This window comes from Alosa sapidissima, chromosome 4, assembly GCF_018492685.1.
Source record: "Alosa sapidissima isolate fAloSap1 chromosome 4, fAloSap1.pri, whole genome shotgun sequence".
NCBI classification, from domain to species: domain Eukaryota; kingdom Metazoa; phylum Chordata; class Actinopteri; order Clupeiformes; family Clupeidae; genus Alosa; species Alosa sapidissima.
Window position 1 is genome coordinate 23,699,387 of NC_055960.1, and position 22,563 is coordinate 23,721,949.

General features: G+C 41.5%; 2 protein-coding genes across 4 annotated transcripts in view; one reads left to right on the forward strand and one right to left on the reverse strand.

Moving 5' to 3' along the window:
- barx1 (BARX homeobox 1) overlaps positions 1-22,225 on the reverse strand; it is a 112,405-nt gene extending 90,180 nt beyond the window's left edge. For both annotated transcript variants that reach the window (XM_042090579.1, XM_042090578.1), the window contains exons 1-2: positions 21,974-22,225; positions 7,629-7,731 (exon numbers count right to left, since the gene is read on the reverse strand). In XM_042090579.1, the coding sequence (XP_041946513.1) occupies positions 7,629-7,731; positions 21,974-22,100 (230 nt within the window). In that variant the 5' untranslated portion in view covers positions 22,101-22,225. The remainder of the gene's footprint in view (positions 1-7,628; positions 7,732-21,973) is intronic.
- Positions 1,805-16,348, forward strand: ptpdc1a (protein tyrosine phosphatase domain containing 1a). Of its 2 annotated transcripts, XM_042090577.1 has the most exons (10): positions 1,805-2,031; positions 7,582-7,665; positions 9,617-9,788; positions 10,229-10,309; positions 11,252-11,370; positions 11,985-12,122; positions 12,489-13,687; positions 13,819-14,004; positions 14,477-14,587; positions 14,947-16,348. In XM_042090577.1, the coding sequence occupies exons 1-10, from the start codon at positions 1,986-1,988 to the stop codon at positions 15,079-15,081; spliced, it is 2,271 nt and encodes a 756-aa protein (XP_041946511.1). In that variant the 5' UTR covers positions 1,805-1,985; the 3' UTR covers positions 15,082-16,348. The 2 variants fall into 2 exon arrangements, with proteins under 2 accessions (XP_041946511.1, XP_041946510.1); XM_042090576.1 differs by lacking the exons at positions 1,805-2,031; positions 7,582-7,665 and adding an exon at positions 7,791-9,222.
- Positions 22,226-22,563: the final 338 nt, after the last annotated feature.

The following is a 22,563-nucleotide window of genomic DNA, read 5'->3' on the forward strand; positions in this document are numbered from 1 at the left end:
AAACTTAAATGGTAATAAAACCCCAATATTTCCAGAATTATTTTTCCTGTCGTTGGAGTTATATCTATGCTAACCTACTCCAACGACCCTGCACGGCAGATAACCAACACATTAGCAGATTAAAATTATTTAGAGGTAGGCTATGTGCATTGTTTAGCAGGCTAAAACAATAACGGAAAATTAATAAATAAAGATAAATAAATATAAAATCAGGAAAAACAACCCCTTTTACGTGATAGATAAGGCTATAATTTAATCTGTTGGAATTATACTCGGAGATACTTAGCCTAATTGTCTAAATTAATAGTGCAGTCATCAAGGTTATGGGCGATAAAAGTGACAAATGCTCATTAAACATTAGTGTAGGCCTATAACTATTACTTTTTTAAGAAAATGAATTAGGCTATTAGTGTTTGGAATAATGTAACACATACGTATGTAGACTAAAACACTATTATTTTTATTATTATTATTATTATTATTATTATTATTATTATTATTATTATTATTATAGCCAATTATTATTTCCCCATTATTTATAATCACCATTGCCTTTAAACTCAAAAACAACTGTTGTCTCTGAGACATGACAGCAACACGCATTGGCCTATTTGTGCTTCTGTCTTTTCAGATTTATTCAGAGAGATAGCAGCCTATCAAGTCCCGAAGGTTATCGTAAAGGTTATTTTTATTATATTTTATTAAATTGTATTAAATAAAAGTGTTTTTTGACTTTAAGATGCTTGGTCCTTGCTCTTCCCAGCGTTATTTCATTTTAAAGAGCAGCGGGCGTTTATCGTTCATTCGAAAGTCCACGTATTGTATAGCAGGCATCCTATATCAGTAGCCTAGATTATGATTAAGAAAAAGTTGATGCCATTTATGGAGTGGCGCATAGCCTACACACGAACCGTTGGGATAGACCTATCCAATTTGTTTCATGTCAGGGTGCGTGAACCGAGGACAAGGCCTCTTTTTGTTAATCTGACTTGATCTGCTACAAAGAAAAGCTTCATTAGAATGTATGTAGGCCTAATGTTATGTGAAATTATTATTTCTGAAAAATATTTTTTTAGTCTGGCAGAATAAAGTAAACCCTTTTGAAGACCTCAAGGCTGAAAGGGAATATTAATCCTGTGGAAGTGATCAAACCTGACAGTTTGAGAGCAAAGACCAGATAAAGCAAGCCTGACTCAATTCCATAAACAACCACATAGGCTAATATTGATAGCCTAGTTCTACATTCAATGTTTCGTATCGTAGCCTAAGTTATTACGTTTTTATTGGGCGTAGCCTGATTTGAACGGAAGATGTCTGTATTGTTCACAGGCTTCTTTTATAGAGAGTACAAGCTTGTAATTTCAGTGGTTTTGTTTTGAAGCGTGAAGCAGAATAAACCTTTATCGCTAGGTGGCACTATTTGCCAGAGAATAATATGTGTCCGCAGGCTCAGCAAGTTCAAATGCGCGCTCATCCTTTGATGTTGGCTTCCTTCGTTGTGAATGAAAACCCTCTTCATTAAAAAGTTAAGGTAGGCCTATATGTAATTTTAGTAGCCTACCATATGGCTGTATTGGCCCAGCGTTTCATTCTTTTGGGGAAATAGAAGGGAAACATCGAAGGAAAAGAAACAAGTCCAAATGATGATGGTGACCCCTTTCTTCTTATTACATTCTAACTTTTTCAGCAGAATGTACTTTGTTGTCGTAAATTAGCCACTAGACTACCACCAAATGGGATCTGCAAAGTTGCACCAGAAGCCCATTAGACATTCTCTGGTTGCACTCTGGACAATGAGATCAGTGTAATCACATGCTGTCTTCCCAGCCAATGAGATGCGATGAGACCTTCCACAACATGCTACGTATCCAGTCATCCAAATGGATACAGGAAAGGACCAAATACTCGTGAAGTTTTATTTGAATGGAAAGACACGGCTCCGCGGCGTGCACCATGACTGGATCAAAATATGTAATATCTAGGCTATGAAAACATCCGACAACTGTACTTTAACGAGGAACGAAGAACCAGGTATGTAACTGAACACGAGTGTGTTTTTAGCTTTTAGCTAAAAAGCTATCCAAGCTAACGTGATCCCGTAGCCAGTAACGTTAGCTAAATTAGCTGGTTGGCCAAGGCACCGTTATGCATCCTGTTACTCCACCTGTTGGAACAGAAGATGGGTAGATGATGTGGGTTTGTTTTGTTTGGTCCGCTAATATCACTCGTGTTACCGTAATGCTATATTGATAAATACAGAATAAACTATGGTTATTACCATTAGCTAACAAGGAACATGCATTGTAATTAGAGAATTCAGTGTGGGCTAGCTAACAGGCAGCTGTATGTCCAGATGTGTCCTTCATCAGGATACATAAAAGATGTAATATTTGTTATTGTAACCTATTTCCTTGCTACATGTCTCTGTCATATATTGAGGTTATTAGCCTATAATGGTAGCCGACGCCTGTCGCCTGGCTACCCAGGACAATAGAACATTTAGTTTATCCATAGACTGTATAGAACAGTTCTATACACAGTCTATGAGTTTATCAGTTTGCATGTATGAGCCTGATTTTTAATGTCTTACCCAGGCACCCATTTCTCAAGTAGCTTCCCCAAACACGTTACTATGGGTTAGTGCTGGCAAAGAACACTATTAAGATGGTCAGCCTTTTTCCTTATACCGATCAGTCAATCTATTTTCTACTTCCCCATCTATTTAATTGGTTTATCTCTCCCAATCACTGTCCCTATATTGCCCCTCCGTTTCCTCTTTCTATCTTATCCCTATATCTTTCTTTGTCTAAACTGCCCTCTCTGTTCTCCATCTTTCTATATTTCGTTATTCCTTTGTCTCTCTTTTTCTTTACCACTCGACCTTCCCCATCTCTGCCCTCATATTGCTTTTCTGTACCTCATACATACATCAAATAATATTTTTTTCCATGGTTACATCACGGTCATGTCACCTCAAATGGACTTCACACTGCCGTAGTTGCATACATTTAAATATGTTTGATCAGAGTGATGTGGCTACAAAAATTGACAAGATCAAAAGCAATATATGCCAACTCTTCAAAGCCTTGGCACCTGCTTGGGCCTACTGTGAGCTTCTCTAAGTCTACATTTAGCACAAACAGTGTTTCCACAGGTAGGCTACATAGCTTTATTGTTCATAAATTATGTTCCTAAAATATTATTACATTTGGTATTTCAAGGTGACCGGAGTTGCATTGTATATTATACACGATTAAGTAGACCCGTCACCTAATTGTCTGCCTATTTATGCAAGACTGTTGCTGCTTTGCAGATTTTAAGTGCACTGTAGCTTTACATATCACTTCAGATAGGGTGTAAAATATCTAGCCTATTTGACCCAAGAACAGTGTTCTGTCAGGGTATGTAGAAATATAAAGAAGGTGTGAGAACCTTAAATGTTTGTCTATAACCTTTTTTTGTCTTGAGCTGATTTAAATTTAATAATGTATGAAGGGATCAGTTTTAGTAATTATGCATTTGTAAGCACAACATAAGGAGGCCTGTTTATGTGTTGTGACAGACTCATCTAATAGGCTCAGTCTACATATGTTGTGGCAGCATATAGGCCTAAATTTGGGTCCCAAATCGCTTCTTTAGTGTTATCTTTCAATGTAGGATCATATCCCGGGACATAAGCTAATACAGCACATTTACTCTAGCTTTTGCCTAGTAAGCTGTTGTCATACTGTAAATAGAGCAAAGCACATTAAAAAAAAAATGTTTGGACAACTAATATACAATGGAAGGAATCCACTGTTTGTGCACGGTGTACAACCTCTGCTTGCCAATTACTGTCTGTCTTGCTGACATCATCGTTCAAGTCAGAACACGCCTAGCTGCCAGCTATTTCCCAGTGAGCCAGGGACTCATTTCTCACCTGTGTGTAAACACACTGCCTATACACCCACCTCTGTTTTGGCTGTTCCCTGTCTCACAATTTTGCTAATGAGTTGAAAGCCAATTAAACTAGTGAGGCGATGAAATGCATTCAGTAGAGAAAGCTAGCGATGTGTACACGGGGCCAAGAGTAGCCTCATGACTTTTGCACAATTTCTCAGAAGAGATTAGGCAGGTTAGTGTGTAAACATGGCAACCTAATATCTATGTTAGATATACTGCTTATTAAAAGATATTATAATGAAAGATATCAGTATCCCGGATAGCCTAATTTGGCCCCTTTGGACTCCACATGAGTCATGACCACTTCTGACAAGTCATTTATATGCCTGCTGTCTGTCTGCACAGTTGAATTAGAAAAGAGATTGGTCTGAACCGCTTCAAAATGTTGGAGTGGAGCGGAGCCTAATTATATATTCACAAGCCCAGTGGGTAAAGACACTCACCTCCCACATACCGACTCAGATGCACAACAGAGAGCATCATAGTCTCTCTCTCTCTCCCTCTCTCCATCTGCTGTGCTTTTCCTTTAGTTTTCTCTCAAAGTTCGCACTCCATGTTTCTCACCTCTCACATGCAGAAACAATGTTCTTCACAACATATGTTTTCTTCACAACAATTGTAACACTACATCTCAAGTGACTTTCAAACATAAGCAGAAATCCATGAACACCTACATGTTTAGAACCATCTCCGACACACTTTGGGCATCTAATGCGTCATAGGAGGCCATTTTATAAGCTCTTATAAAAATAATACAATAGATGTCGACTCGGCTTTTTGTTGCTCAGCCATAAATGTTCATAATCCCCCTTAAAATTAATGATTAATTTATAATTTTATAACTACGTCTATCTGTTTGAACTATGTTCATTTATAATTTTATAACTACGTCTATCTGTTTGAGCTATGTTTTTTTGCTCTCCCCTTTTCACCTGTCAAGCGTGTTCTTATTCTAGTTCAGTGATAAAATAAATCATTTGAGAAATCTGTGTCATCGGGGTGGTCTGTAGGCTACAAAGTGATTGAATGGTTTCAAATGGCTCGGCTGGATAGAATGAGCTGGGTCTCACTCAGGCTCTCTCGTCAGATTTTGGAGAGAGAGAATGAAAGAAAGAGAGGGGTACATTTCAGCTTAAATGATTCTGATTAGCTCGTCTAGCCTAGCTAGTTAGTCCTCTGTGGTCTAACTTTACAGCATGAATTAAACAGGACCGAGGCTATCGGATGAATGTTGGTATAACTAACGCGATCTAGGCCTAATCATTGACCCTTGTCCAAAGGCACTGAAGCATTCTAGACCTTGCTTGTTCTTTTTGTTCTGTCTGATACAGGTTATGCTGAAGTTTGGGTCACATTTTATATTACTTTGTCCTTGTTCCATATGACACCATGCATAGGGTAGTAAAGGTTTTAGCTCAGCCTTGGGCTAGGCTGTATGTTGAGTAATGATATAACCCACAGCACATTGATGCTCTGTATTAGATGTGCAAGGGTTAGGATTAAGGTAAGGATTAGGTCACATAGGCCTACTGCGTACATTATAAGTAGGCTACAGATCACAGAACTGGGAAAGGAGTTGAAGGGATATACGAAAGCTCCCAGCAATTTGGTGCAAATTAAGATAATGGACCACCCACTGAAAATGTCTATATATATTTGATTACAATTGATTATTGCATGACATGAATTAATGTCTTCACAGTGCTCAATTGTATCCCTATGGATAAGCACGATTGGGTGCTCCAACAAAGAAGAAATTTGTATCAGGAGTGGTGCTTATTGTATTACCTAATTTTACCATGGTACAAACTATCATTGTTACACAATGAATTAGTGCATTACATTGTACTTAATGGTTTAATTACAGTGTAACAAGAGTACAATGATATAGCGTTACCAAATTTCATTTAAATAATTTAGAGGGTTCAAACTTTTAGGGGCGCTCATGTACTCCCTTTGTTGGCTAAATAAGATATTGAAACAGTTGGCCTGAACAGTGAAAAGTGCCTTTTATTTGCCACTGAGTACAGCAATTTCCTGTGCATTAGCCGCATTGTACATAAACTGCAGGACAGTGTTTTATGCAAATGGTTGGTTAAAAAAACAAAACCATATTAATACCATGAACGTGAACCTGATGAAGCAAATTGCGAAAATGCGTTCACGCCAAATAAAGTCAGCAAAATACTCTCCAGTGTGCGATGTATACTACTTTTTGACTTTTCCATATTAATACCATATTAACTGCCCCCGTGTATTAACCTCATAGCTGAAGTAATTTTGCAAAATCAATGTATAAACCACGGCTAATACTTGGGAAATTACGGTAGTATATTTACTGGGCACATTAGACTTAAAGTGTAACTCCAGCGAAAAACTGACTAACCTCTTCGTGTTCGTTAAAACACCATGACTTATGACATTAGATTCAAGCGATGTACCGGTTGTCTAACCTGGCACCACTAAGGCTCTGGTGCCGTATTTCACCTGTGTAATTTGGGCCACAGCTAATGCCGTTTCTGATAAGAGCCATTAGGTGTGGGTTGCGGTAACACGAGAGGCTAGGCCTAACCGTGGGCCTCTGATATATTCCCAGGTCTCCAGGGTTCAGTAGACTCTGAGAATACAGCCCAACACCCTCATAGGATGAAGTCATGCACAAATCAGGTGCCTTAGTCACAAAGGGTCTGGTGGTGGTGGTGGTGGTGGTGTTTGTCGTGTGTGTGTGTGTGTGTGTGTGTGTGTGTGTGTGTGTGTGTGGGGGGGGGGGTTTGGTGTGTTATCCATAATTGATGGTGCAGTGCATCTTCCCTAAGGAGTGGAGTACCATACAAGCTTAATCTGTTACGTTTTTTGGATTAAGAGGATCTACAGGTGGCAGGTCTTGTTGAACTGTGAGACCCAAGGGGTCTGAACCAGCACACTTATCTTTAGAAATAAGGTCTAAGGTCTTTGTATATTTCTCAGAAGTTTTCTGGCTCCTATAGTAGCCTACAGTAGAGGTGGTATACTGTAGCCAAATGCATTCTTATGTTACAGAAACACACATGGGGATAAAATAACAGCACCGTCACGGGTAGATGAAAGTATACTATCGGGGAGTGAAGAGCTCTGGGGTCTGTATCCTCTAATTGTGTAAACATGAGACTGTGCTGAGACAAATCAACCCACACAGATCTCATCACCCCTGAGAATTGTTGAGGGGAGGGACTCACAGCCACACCCACCTTCCTGAGGTCTATTGGCCACTGGTGACACCTGAGACCTATTGTGACATTAGCTGTCTTTTTCTTTCTACCCTTCACTCCCTCCTTCCTTAACAAAAACAGATGTATTCTCTCTTCAATTCATTCACTGCAGAGAGAGACATTTAATCTCTCTCTTTCTCTCTCTACACACTACAGTGTCTGTTGCTTTTTGCTTGTGCTACAGGGGCCTCCCATCTTGCCTGTGGCTTTGTTTCGTTACGCGATTTAGACTGTTTGCTTTAGCTCGTGACAGCATTTCCAGCTCACCAACGTTTCCATCAAGGCGTCTCTTTCATTTTTTTAAAAAACGTTTTTGTGTGTGTGCGCACGCATGTGTCATGGTCCTCTGCGTGTGTGTTCTTTTGTCACCATGTTTGTTCGTACCTTTCAGTGTCAGCCATGGCAGCGGGAGTAAGTCTGTTGAGTGACGTTCCTTACCCCAGTCCTGTGGAGCCCAGCACGGAGATGGAGCCAGGTGGGTACCGCCGCATCCTCATCGTCTCCCAGAAGGCGAGAGGGAGGGAGGGAGAGGAGGAGCGACCTTGGGAACAGACACACACAGAGAGGGGTGAGATGGGAGAGTGATTGTTATGGTGGCTTACTGAGCAGGTTTATGTGTATGAAGGAAATCCAGCTATCAAATCCATGTTTGAGTGGATTCACTTTACTTTTGATACACAAAAGTAAGATTATTGCTGGCCTTTTCTTCCTGATGGTTTGCGGTTTTACTTAGTATGTATGTATGTATGTAAGTAATGGAAGCACAGTAGCCGATGTACCCCTTTAATATCTGCATTTGCTGAAACGTTGAAATAGCATAGTGATTATAGGCCAGTGGATTTGATGGACAGCTCTGGATGAAAAGGTACCACTTGCATTGATAGTTTACTAAAAACATGTAGGCGTTTTTTGTCTTGAAGGAGTTATTTAATCATGGTTTTGCATTCATCTTGGCCATTAAAGTGCTCATCTGAGTTACATAAAACACTCATAGCCAGAATGCAAAAAGGAGAAAATGAAATGCATTAGGGAGAAAGGGTGTAATTACACCTTCATGTGTGTCAGCTCTTTTGAATGCTAGGTGCCTTATGCAATCCCTAGTGTTGTGCCATTTTAGAAAGCATGTCATTTTTCCAACTCCAGCTACAGCTCCACTGGTGTGGCGTCAGGGAGGCACGGACGCAACACACGCACACACACACACACACCATCTCTCTTTCTCTTCTCTCTCTCAACCCCTCGCTCTCTCAGCCACCCACTGACTTAGGAGTTTGTTGCCATGGAGACGCTTGTGAAGTGTAGAGGCCAGAGCGATGGATCGCATCACCCCCCGCTCTCGTTGCCTCTTTTGTGCCACCGGGCAATTGTGCCGGGGCGTATGATGATTCACCACAGTGGAGCGGAGTAAGAGACCTCTGTTCTGATGAGGGTGCGACAGTGATGCCACAGAAAGAGAAAGAGCGAGTGAGTGAGGGAGAGAGAGAGAGCGAGAGCGAGCTGAAGCCCTGTGTGGCCAGGCAGCAGAAATAAAAAAGGGAAGTCAGACAGACAGTCAGTGAGTTCGGGAGATGGAGCGAAAGACAACGATAGACAGTGATCAAAAAGAGGAAAAGTTAAAAGCGTGAAAGAGTGATCAGAAAAAGTGATGGACAACACTAGAGTACCAAGAGGAACAGAAACAAACTGCAAGATGGAGAGCAGAAGAGAGTAAAAAGCACTGAATAGACAAAAAGGAAAATTATAAACAGAGGGGGGGGGGGGGGGGTGGGGGAAAGAGACGTCACTGGACTCAGCGAGTGCATCGTGTTCTGGAGGGCGATGCAGCGGCAGCAGCGGCCAGCTTGCCGTTCCCTCACTGGGGACATCCTTTTCGGGCTGGGGAACAGCCGGCGCCACTCGGCCTCAGACGTGCTGCTGAAGGTGCTGCAGCGGCGTCGGAGCTCCGCACTGGAGAGCCTCTCCACCTCCTCCCACCGGGTCATGCTGGCCGTCAGTATGGTCGAAGCAGACACCAGTGCGCAGGGACGCAGATGTAATTCAGATTTCATTCTAGCCTACCACTTTCAAAAACGGATTTATATGATATTCTTACTTCCAGAGGCAGGATTGATGTGATGCGTGTACATTTACATGAGGATATGATGCAATGGAGGTGTTTGACAGCCGATTTGTGTTATCTTGTGTGTTAATGGTAAACGAAAATTTGAGTTGAAATAACTCTCTTAACTAGACGGTAATGACTGATCTACCTTTATGTTATCCAATCCAAACACTATGTCAGGACTTCTCTAATTTCCCTTTTTTACTTGTATTATTTATTCATGGTGTTGCTGTCTTTATTTCCACACACAGTGTTTCTTAAGTGATGCTGTTGTAGTGTGTATTTGTTTTACTTATTTCAATGTTACTCCATTTTCTCTCTCCAGTTAGTGTTCGAGTCCCGACAGCAAAGTACACTAAAGTTGGGGAGACCCTGCGGCATGTCATCCCTGGTCACATGCAGTGTTCCATGACCTGTGGGGGGCGCGCCTGCAAGTACGAGAACCCCTCCCGCTGGAGCGACGAGGAGCAAGCCATCAAGGGCCTCTACTCGTCATGGTGAGATCTCACCGACATGAAAACACACAGTAGCCTAATGACGCCCTTAACAACGCTAAGCTCACCAGAAACATTTCATTGTCAGCATGGATTTCAGAAGCCATTTTGTATTAAATTAAAAAAGGAGAGGGAGGCCAAGTGGCTGAGCTGTGGCCTTGTACAGGCAGTGCTGCATGCCCTTGTGAACCAGTGCTGTAGATCAATATAAATCAGAGCACCTAGTCGATACTGCATATGAGCCAAACTCACTGGTCTTTTGTCAATATTTGTTGGGTTTGTTGTCAGTCATTTACAAACAACATTATTTGAATCTGTTTTTCTTCTACTTTTATTTTTTAGGTCAAAGAAATTCAGCATTATAATTAAATAAAAACGTACGCTATGTTCAGAACTGCGTTTTGTTTTTTACCACCTCTGTGTTTTACCACCTTTCTTTCCAGGATCACAGACAACCTACTAGCCATGGCAAGGCCTTCAACAGAAATAATTGAAAAATATAACATCATTGAACAGTTTCAAGGGTATGTTAAACCTGCATATGCCAATAGACCAATATAACAGTGAGCACGTTTTCATACCGGGAATAAACCGTTTTGAATCCGTTTATTGCCAGAATTCCGTTTATGTCAATAATCCGTTTAACCTGTTTACATGCAAGTAGAATGTCACGTTTTGAGCATATTGTTTACGTAGCAATCAACATTATTCCGAATAAGTCAGCGAAGCAGCCCACAAATAGGCTCCCAACGTCATGACGTATATCTCCGCTGGTGGAATTCCCTCTTTTGGCTGAATAATACAGCATCTTCAGGGTCTTCCACCTGTATTTCACTTGGTCAGGCTTATGTTGCTTTTTCTCCCATCGAAAACGTCGCATTTTCTCCCATCGATGAACTCCATGACATTTGCATGATTGAAGTTTGTCTCCTAGTCTTTCCAAAAGTGTGTGCATTGTTTCGCCATGATTAGGAAAGTGTGTGAGGCAGTTTGTTCATTTTATTCTAATTCTGTGCGAATTGCACATGTGCAGTCCTACAGCACTCTTCCTTCTGGAAGCATATTCCGTTTAAGGTGTTTTTATGACCCAATATTCCGTTTAAAACAGGCATATGCTAGGGTGTGCAAACGGTTTATTAGGAAACCGTATAGGCCTTTTTCGGTTTATTTCAATCAGAATAAGGTGTTTACAAGACACATGCAAATTCGGTTTATTCCCAATAAACTGATTCAAAACCATTTATTGGCTGCATGGAACCGTGCTCAATGACCAGAAACTGAATCGACAACATACACTGAAACTTCCCTGGCCCTCTGTTTGTAAGAATACTGTTACTAGAGGAAAAGCATACACTTCACACACATCACCACCATTGTGCCTCTAAATCTGCCATCTTGGCTTCCTAAGCCATCAGTCGTATTGATCTCAACCTTGGTCCTGACTGAAGCTCTTCCCTCTGATTTAGGTGTGGCCTAAAGACGGTGATTAATCTGCAGCGCCCAGGGGAGCATGCCAGCTGTGGCAACCCTCTGGAGGCAGAGAGTGGCTTTACCTATCGCCCTGAGATCTTCATGGAAGCAGGAAGTGAGTCTTTCTCTCCTTCGATCATGAGTCATTCTAATTATCAGTGGACTCAGTGGTAGAAAATGGCTTTGTACAACGCAGCATCCAGCGGTCAGCTCAAGGCTACTGCGGTGCCTGTTCTTTTGTGTGTGTTCTTGTGTATGTATGTCCGTCTGTGTCTGTGTGTGTGTGTGTTTTTTAATGGTTCTGAGAACATGTAGCTCAAGGTAAAGCGCTTTGACTTGCTGCTCTTAATGAGCTCCCCAGAGTAAACAGTCATTTGTGTTGTTACCACCATCTGGGAAAATGAATAAGTCGTCACTTTCCACTGTATTAGTGAGCTACGATCTGCCAGTGTAATGATGCAGATTTTCAGGAACTTTTCTTGAAATGTCATTAACGTTATATATAGCCTCTAGGTTTTTACTGCTGATGTTTAAAAGACCCGTGAACACTGATGTCGGGCTGTAAAACTATCATCAGCATTTGATGGATTTCATTATATTTCAATTTGTCCAAGCATCATAGCAGTATAGTACAAATGTTCTGTGCGTCTTGGCTTTGTTCCCTAGCCACACACACACACACACACACACACACACACACACAAAAACACACATATTTTCTCATTACAGTTTACTTTTACAACTTTGGATGGAAGGACTATGGCGTGGCATCTCTTACCACCATCTTGGATATGGTTAAAGTGATGTCCTTTGCCATTCAGGAGGGGAAAATGGCCATCCATTGCCATGCGGGTCTTGGAAGAACAGGTGAGGTTCATAACTTCCTCTCCTAATGCACTAGAGCATCAGGCACACGGTCAGCTACTGTATGGGTGATGGAAAATGAGTTTTGATCTGTGGAGTGGCCACCTCCACAATGGTGTGTGAATAATTAAATAATTGCATTTAATTACTATAGTTAAAAATGAAAGTATCAGAAGGGTTCACAGAATTCTAAATACACATAAATAGAGACAAGCATAATGGTGGTGCTAACAAGGTGATTTGAATAGTATAGTAGTAACGTATCCCATAAATTCCTATTTCTACGTAATTCTTGTCTCATTTCCTTGGACAGCACAAACGAATCATATCCAAAGGCATCAAAATCTTTTTGTTACTCATCTCTCATAGGTGTCTTACTGGCATGCTACCTCGTTTTTACTTCACGGATGAGCGCTGACCAGGCCATCCTGTTTGTGCGCGCAAAGCGACCCAACTCCATCCAGACGCGGGGACAGCTACTGTGTGTGCGGGAGTTTGCCCAGTTCCTTGTGCCGCTGCGCAGCGTCTTCTCCTGTGCCGAGCCAAGGGCCCACACTGTCACGCTCACACAGTACCTGACCCGCCAGCGCCACCTGCTGCATGGCTACGAGGCGCGCCTCATGAAGCACGTGCCCAAACCCGTGCAGCTAATCTGCCGCCTGCTGCTGGACGTGGCCGAGAACCGCACAGTCCCCGTGGACGAACTGCGGCCGGCACCAGAGCTGCCAGACCTGGCTGCGGAGGTAGAGAAGACCGTATCCCAGCAGGCTCTGCAGCAGCTCGGCAAGGAGATGAGGGGGAAGGGCATCCCTGTGCCTTCGCCACGAGTCTCGCTGACAACCCCCGTCCCCGTGCTGCTGGCTCACGACCGGCCTTTGTGCAGCGAACAGGACATGGTTTGGAGGCAGCGGGAACCCTGCAACCTCCTGAAACCTCTCCGTACCCTCAAGAGAAGCCTTAGCTTGAGCGACACTGCTCTGCACATCCTGTCCTCTCAGATGCATCCAGCAGGGGCCTCTGCAAGTGCACTTAGCCACAGGCCAATGTCAGACCTCTTCAATCCATGCTTCGCCTTTCACAACAGCCTTGGGGATTGTGAGTCTACTTGGCGTCCACCAGGTCAACCTCACTGTCGCGGTCGCAGTCACGACAGTGACAGCCCAAGCAATCGCTCTCCCTCCAACTCGCCAATCTCAGACAAACCTCAGAGGAAAGAGGCAGAGAAAAAGCCTGGAGGATCATGCCAGTCAAGACGGGTACCTCTCAGACAGAGTCAGCGTAGCATGTCTGTGGGGTATACTGAAAGCAGCAGAGGAACCAACGAGTCCATGTTGTCAGCGTGGGATGATGAAGGTTGTGGAAAGGGTTGTGTTGATAGGGGGAAGTCATCAGCCGTCTCTGATCTTAGCTCAACGGAAGCTTGCGATGTTAATTCGGAGAAGCCAAACTTCCCCTTCATCGCACTCCAGAATGAGCTCAGCCCGCAGGCCAGGCGAGTCTTGGTTGCTCAAGCGCTTGCGACAGAATCTGACCAAGAAGAGCTCAGAGACAAGGTGCTAGAGTGGCAGGTATGACTGACTCTTACTTCAAGTGAAGTTCTTTTTTCATTATTATGATATTATGGGCTTTGGCGTGATTTTGCATTCGAGTAGTGAAACTAAAATCAGTCTAAATGGAATGACCTACTCTTTGCCTGCAGACGGAGCTGAACTCCAGAGAGGGGACCTGGGATCGACTCTGCCTGGAGCGGGACCCTCTGGTGCTCTCTAGTCTCGTGTGGTCTTGGCTGGAGCAGCTCAGAGATCCGGTCATCAGCCATGAGGATGTGGAGGCACTGGAGGAGAACAACTATAGCTCACAACAGGCTCTAGACTCACTGGAAAAGGTAAGTGGCACGGAGGTAATTTTTAGTCATTTTGTTTGGAATCAAATCCCACCTTGTTAACTGCTACATGATTGACCAAAGGATAAAAAATAGTAACCATTTCAGGTCAGTGTTGCAGAGAAACACTAAAGATACAGTGACTGTACAGGACAGCCACCCATCCCATGTCTGCATGGCCAGATTGGTTGGTATAGACTAATACCTGAATGTGTTGTTGGGGGTAGTGTTGTATCAAGAGTGGTTCATTGTACCATGCGAATGAACATAGTGCTTTGGCATTGTGGTCAGAGTGCAGGTGTTACACTATTGACCTAGGATTCACAACAGTGCTCTAGCCTAGGATTAGCGAAGATTATTTCTTTGACTTGTGGAGAGTGGGGGTGGGATTTGGTTTGGATTAGATTGAACAAATGTAGCCATATTTTGGCTTCTATGGAAAACTTTAACCAGTGATCTTCTGTTTTTACTTCAGGGCCACAAACAAACTCTGTTGTGCATTCTTGATTGTGCCGCACATCTATTAGAGATACCAGAGGAGGTGGAAAAGGGCATTCTCGATCGTATAATCAAAACATTTACAAAGGTGAGTATTAATGTCTACATCCTTTTTATGTTATAAAAGTTATATAAAAACCCTCTGAGTGCACAGAAACAATGGGGTTGTGGGGGAGCAGCAGTAGTCTTGCCGCCCAAGAAAGAGTTGGCCCGCATTTGATACAAGAATGTTAAGTCTTTCACTTTGTATAGGCATTTGCTAAATCCCACTTACTTTAGTTTAAATTACAGCACATAAATTCAATTGTTGATGCAAAATGTATAAGAGACTATAAGAATATACAATACCAGCATCTGTTTCAGATAGATCAGCATGTCAATTCTGTTTTTCTTTCATATAGTTGTGGTTCTCTAGAATGTAATCCTTGTCTCCCTTTCAATCACTAGGTGGATATGGAATCGGAGAATGGCCAGGCGGTTTGCTGCACCCTGCGGGCAGTCTTGACCCCTGTTCTCCATGAGCTGAGGGCCAAAGCAGAGGAGGAAGTGGACTTCATAGGCCAGTATGCTGAGTATCCCTGACCACTGCATCCCAGTCCATAACTGGATCACACCAGAGGTTGGATATGATCCTCAGCCTTTCTAAACTGGTTGTATGTTTTTGTGGCATAAAAGTCATACCAGGTCCAAAATTGTCCGTCACTGCTGCTGTTTTATTGTTACCATTGTGTTATAACTTTTTAAAGATCCTATTAATGTCAGGCTGTCTAACGCTGTTGTTATTTGTGTCTGTGTTTTACCATTTTGTAATGTTTACTCTTGAAAAAAAAACTGCCATGTATTTTTGTGTGCCATGTGGTTCACTTTAAGTTTTCATGTCTTTTTGTTTTAATATGTTTGGTATTATACATTTGTGTGATATGTATTATATCATACTTATAGTACCTACCTATTTATTACATTTGTATGTTTGACACAAAAGCATAAAGCAATGCCTCATTTAATAGGCTGAAAGGAAACTGACATTCTTAGTGGATCAGAATGATTCTACAGTCCAGAATTATGTACAAGTGTGGTAAATGTGTGTTAACACTAATCACTGGGGAATGTGCTTTAATAGTAATATTCACATCTCAACCCACATAAATGGAACTTTCAATATTGTTCCCTACAACATCATGGAGATTGATGTCTGTAAACCAAATAATAGTTTCACTGTGCAAAGTATGTAGTATACAGTGGTATATCAAAGTGGCATATTTGAATGCAAGAGAAGTGGGGGAGACTGAATGCAACGTTAGCTTTGAATTTATATGATCAGTTTATTTCTAATTTGAAGCATCTGAAGGCTCATTTCATAATATTGTCATGCAACCTAGCTAGCTCTTGTGATTACTTAAACATTGCCTTTACAAAAATACTGATACAAAAAAGAAAAATGGCATCTGTTTGAGAATGTATGTGTTTGTCAAAGAATGTGTCTTGTTTTGGCTGTGGCTAAATGAATTCTGCCTCATTGAAAAATGACTCATTTTGCAAAGAAACTAAGCTGCTCTTTGGAGTTTATTTCTACAGAGGGATATATATGTTTCTTTCATGAAGCACTATCAATGTTTTAGATGCATTGTGATTAGTGTTTAGTCCACCTCAGACCTCATTTTTGTCCATGAATGCGCAATATGGTGTTCATCAAGAACAGAAGACAACTGAATTAATTAACTTGATTCAAGCTTGATCACATTTGTATTTTAAGGGTGAGAACATTGTACTGTGGAAATGTTAATGAAGCACTATTTTTTCACCATCCCATTCTTTGCCGAAAATAAATAAATAAATGCTCTTAACATAAGTAACCTGCTGGTTTGTTCATATGTAATTAGTTTGCACTCTACTGCAGTGATATTCAATGGGGTCCATGGAGGTACTGCAGGGGTTCCGCCAAATTATTTCATCTGAAGCATTTTTTTTTTCCCTTTTCCAAAAATTAAAAACATCCTACATAATCATAAGCAGAACGTAGAAAAGATGCTTTCTATTAATTGATAAAATAACATAGGCTACCTATGAGTCTTCATGCAATCATGTGATCACCTGGGAACATGTCATGTGCAGCATTTAGCAGTCTTACGTCAAAAGTCTGTGCCACTCACCAGGCTCATATTGCATCCATACTCAAGCTTAATTCTTTGTCCTTCATTAGTTAAAATGTGATGGCTAACTGTGAAGCTGATGGTACACAGGGCAATTTTTGGGCAATGTTGCCGGTGTTCCAGTTTAGATGGTGAGCAGGTTAACTGGTGATATTTGCATAAAATCAGTGAATATTCAACAAGACCCTGCCTACTTCTTAATCTGCTCTGCCTCCGATAGTGCAGGTTTACATTTTCACAAAGTGTTTACAAGTGAGACAATATAACGGATATCGCTGAAAACATCACCAGTGTATGTCAAATACATGTCCGTTTAAGCATTATCCACAAATATGACACATACTGAATGAATGGAAAAAAAAATAAAATCTAGCGATCTAGCTGGGATTCGAACCATGCATGATCAAGAAAGTTGATCGGATTAGCTTCTATATCGTCTATACCACTACACTACGAGTCGTTGAAATTGATACTGGATTTCTATGTATATTACACTTTCAGTCAAAGTTAACACAGGTTAACATGTGAGAAATATACGCCCATGTTAACTGGTGCCATCACAATTTAACATGGGCATATGCAAGCCTCAAAACAACAAAATAATTCAGTGGAAATGCATGGATTCCAGTTTCTTCCAGTAGCAGCAACTGGAATCCATGCATTTCCACTGAATTATTTTTGGAATCTGATCCCTTATCATACCTGTTCATTCTTACTCGTTGCTCGACTTATCGTGACTAAATTCAAGATGGCTGCAAACGCTAAACTTTGTGAAGATACTGTCTGTATAAATCGTCTTGTAAGTAAACTACCAGTGCTTTTTCAAAGTTCTCAATGTCTCGTTTTAAATGTCAGGGCCCTCGGAAGTCTACCAATTAAGTGTGGAGATACATTGAGCCTCGTAAATGGGTGTAAAACAGTGATTTATTTGCATGGCTAGCCCGATGCCGAAGCACCACTATTGAAAAAGCTGTTGGTAGCATCGGCTAACTAGCGCCAGATTTTGGAGTGCAGGGGACAAGCCGAGATGGGCTATGAGACATACGTTCACACTCGGTATCATGTTTCAATACACTTTAGGTCAATATCACACCGGAATTCTCCTTTAACCTAAATTAGGGTTTCTCAACGGGGGCGGTCGTACAACCTAGGGTTTTTTTTTAAAGGGGTACATTTTAAACTTTCATGGTTTTCACATATTTTTGGTGCAAAAATAGGCTACCTGAAATAAATAGGCTATTTTTTCATTCATGGGTTTCAAACCCCTCTACCGTCCCAGCTACATTTTACTGTTTATCTATGCTCAGTGGTCATACAGTGCAGTTTGGGCCTGCACACGCCCGGACTCATGTCCCCCAGCCCTGCTCGCTGTTGTTCTGCAGCTGCTCTGAGCGTAGTGTCCACGAAAAGACCGTTGCTAATCAAATACGAAATATATATATATAGGCCTAAACAGGCCTGTTTTTTGTCCATGATAAAATGACACGTCTCGTTGCCTATATTTAATGTTCCTATTGATTTAAAGAAAAAAATCATTACAACCAATGCTGATGTGGTAGTGTTTTTTTTTACCGAACCAGTCTCCTATTGCTTCTAACAGTGGGCTGCTTAATAATAAAATAGGCTCATAGGGACATTTTCTTATAATTCCAGAAGAAACCAAAACAGCACAGAAATGGGCTCGTTTTTTATTTAAGCAATATAGCATGAGCATGAGTGGCCTATAGCCTACCTGGGGGTGTAGTTTTTTTTTTTTAATTGTGTGTGTGGGGGGGGGGGGGGGGGGGGGGGGTTGCCAGAGTATCAAAGTAAGGTCTGGGGGGCGTTTGCTCAAAAAAGGTGACCTAAATAGTCGGCTGCTATAAGCAATCAGATTTTTTGTATACCCCTGATGTCTCAATGATAATAACATCTCATTTCAGACTATATTTCAAAGTTTGCCGTTCATTTGCATTATTAATATAACATCATATTTTGTCATTTTTGGCGAAGACATGCATTACGTTAGGGATATTGAACATATTTAACATTCTCTAACCATCGTGATTTCGAATTGGTGCAGTTTTCAGCACAAAAACTCATGTTATTCTTCTGCTCTTTTACATTGCTCTATGCTGTTCTATGGTGCTTTTTGCCTCTTGGTTGCGCACGCATTTTTTCGTGACGTTGCATAGAAATCCATGTATAATGAATATCTTGATCGATTGACAAATAAGCCGTCACAAAACAACATAGGCGTACCCATTCATTTAATAGGAACACCATGCTATTGCAGAGATGCAAAATGACCAGTGGTGCAACTGGTTAGCAGGGTGGCATATAGCTTGCTATTTTAGTGAGCAGTTCGAGGCCCACACGTGATTATTTTTGCACATTATAATCACGATGTATGATCTGCCCACAAAAAAAAAACGTCTGAAGTGGGGTCATGCATGCAGTTTGTTGTAACTGTTTGAGTATGTGAGGCAAAATTAATCTGCATTATTCAAGGCTTGCATGTCACCAGTTAACATGGACATCAGGATATCAGTAGCTAGGTAGCTAGCTAGTAGACTAGTAGCCTATAGATTAATGATGATTGATGATGGCATTGAAGTTACTACCGCCCCTCTGTGGTGTAGTGGTAGTGCTGATTGCAATGTACATTTTGCCTCCATGAGACTCATGTTCGAAACCCAACAAAACCTTTGTTGTTTTACTTTGACACTTTGCTGTTTGCAGAGCATTTTGTGTGGATAATGCTTAAGCGGACAGTGACATGCATTATACATGAACCGGTGATTTCTGTGTGTTTTCGGCAAGATCTTTCTTCATATTCTGTCTCACTGTGGGCTTGTGAAAATGTGACTTGAGGGGCGGAGGCAGATCAAAGCGCTGTTAACAAGTAGGCAGGGTCTTGTTGAATATTCACGAATTTTATGCAAATATCACAAGTTAACCTGCTCACCATCTAAACTGGAACACCGGCAACACAGGGCAACAGACAACTAGCAACTTTGTTAGCAAAATCACCGCTAGTTAGCTAAATTCCGTTCAATCTCAATGAAGCAATGGTAGCTAACAGTTTACTGGGGGGAAAAAAACAATGTTTTCGTGCTCAGTGACTCTCTCAGCCAAGGGGTCCTTGGGCTTAAAAAGGTTGAAGACCCCTGCTCAACTGCATTTGGCCGTGGCCCACTGGTTAGCACTCTGGACTTGTAACCGGAGGGTTGCCGGTTCGAGCCCCGACCAGTGGGCCGCGGCTGAAGTGCCCTTGAGCAAGGCACCTAACCCCTCACTGCTCCCCGAGCGCCGCCGTTGAAGCAGGCAGCTCACTGCGCCGGGATTAGTGTGTGCTTCACCTCACTGTGTGTTCACTGTGTGCTGAGTGTGTTTCACTAATTCACCGATTGGGTTAAATGCAGAGACCAAATTTCCCTCACGGGATCAAAAAAGTATATATACTTATACTTATACTTACTTATACTTTATACAGACCATATTTGCTTGTGGCACAAGTTCTCCAACACATCTAGAATAAAGCATTTTGGCCAGAAATTGGTAACATCATATTATTATTAGTCTATTATTATGATTTTAAATGCATTTGTTTTTTGTTTAAAATTTTACTGTAATGGCCACTTTGCATAGTCTGCTAGCAAACATAACCATAACATTCCACTTCATGTTGAGTATTGCTATTGGCAACAAAATACCAAACAGAACCACCAAGAAGCAGTGAAGTCACAATAAGCCAAGATTCTTCTTGAAAATGCACTTTCAGCTCCTTACTTTCTGACACTGAACACTGTGAGGTGAACATGGATACCCTCTGTAGCGAACTATCTTGTCCTATTTGTCTGGAAATATTCACACCACCTATTTTGGAGCTGCCCTGCTGCCATAACTTCTGCAAGAAATGTGTCCAACAAACTCTTGACGCTCACAATGGTCATCGCAATAATGGACAATTTGTTTGTCCAATGTGCCGCAAGGTAATTATCTGTGCAGCTACTCAAAACCTGAATTTAAAATGGCCTGGTCAATGTACACAAAATATTCTAGCAGAAGGCTTGCATATTTTTTGTATGAAGAAGGAAAGTGAATGATACATTACTAGATGTATAATTTGTAGGCTATTTAACATGTAATATGCTGACTACAGCCACCTACAAAATGCCCCATCATGGAATTAAGATTATAACCCTCTGTTCCAGGTCACTCACTTACGCAGCAAAGGAATTAATGGGATTAAAAGGAACCTATTTGCTGAAAATGTGCTGGATAAACTCAAACAAGAGATTGAGAAAATGGCTAAAGAAGAGATGATCAAAAAAGACATGTGCCCTCAACATAAAGAGGAGGAAAATCTGGTAAACCAGACCCAAATACAGCCACATTTACACCTATATAATCTAGTTCTTAATTTAAAATATGTCTTTGGTCATGGTGTAGGCTACAGCTGAAACTCAAGTTTCTTTCCTGCAGTACTGTCTGACTGACAACCAACCAATCTGCACTACCTGCAAGATTTTTGGAGACCATAGTACCCATGAGATTGCTAAAATAAGTGATATGTACAAGTTGCGGAAGGAGCTCTTTGCTGAGCAGATGAAAATGGTGCTGTCCATATGTGATGCACATGCCAACATCATCCAGGTAAGCTATAAGCAGTGTCGTCCTAAGATGCATTTTCACACTATTCATTTCCTCTAACAGTGCAAAGCTGTATTCATTTTTATGTTAAGTGCTGTTGAGAATATCCTTATACGAGCCTAATACGAGTCTCCACAGTCTAAATGGCTATAGGCCTAGCCCTATTCATATTCTGAAATCAATGTAGGCTGAACATGGTAATCTTTCAACAGGAGTTAGGGCATAACATGGAACTGCTTCTGTTCAGCAAAACACTAACTCAGGACTACGTAAAGAAAGTTGGAGACAGTCTGATTAGGGACATCCAGATGAAAGTGGCTGCGCTCATTATGCGGATTGAGGTTGAAACTGACATGAAGTCCAAACTGATGCAGCACGGCCTGGAGGTGCTCTATGAGCCGAAAAGACTATATGATGAGATGCTTCAACATGGGCAGAGCAAAACGCCACTGGAGTTCCTCAAGAAGGAGGTTGGCCTAAGGGCGAGGGCTGAAAAGTTGGTCTTGCTTGATGAACTTGACCCGGAGTACAGAGATTACGTCTCGCACGGCAAATATGTCGAAGAACTAATGAGCGGCTTCGAAGTGATAAAGATGGGCAAAATAACAAGAAAAAGCCTCGTGAGGAAAATATCTAAGATCCTAAAAGAATGGAAATCTGACCGAAAACATTTTGATGATGCTGCTTACCGAAGTTTAGATTTGATCCTGGCAAAAACCTTGTTCCTTGAGCAGGATCCCAGTAACGATTCCGAAGACAGCTTGAGCTGGGATCTTGAAAGCTCTGACGAGGACATCGAAGAGGGGGCAACAGCATCTAAGCCCGAAGTACAACAGACTTCAAAGTGCAACGTGTAAGTGCACCAGGTGCTGAATGAGGATGTGACTGCATTAAAAACAATCATACTTTTACATCAAAATATTTTAAACATCAATAAATGTTGCCTCTTTATCAACCTGTTATCTTTCCTGCATATCACTCCTGATGGAAAAGAAACTGCTATAAGCAGATTTAGCGCCATCTGGCGTTCATATTGGGAATCACAAGGGCAAACTCAATGGGGCATTCTCTGATTAGCACTGCTAGACCCAATCTAAATTGCGAAAAGAAAAACGTGTAATGGAAACATGCGAATTAGGGGGGAAATATATAAATGAATAAATAAATACACACAGATCGCGAGAACGTTTAAATACACGAGGTGGTTCTCAAACGTGTCAACAGGCCTAGCATTTCTGCTAAAATAAAATAGAAACAAGTTTCGCATTTTGCACACACA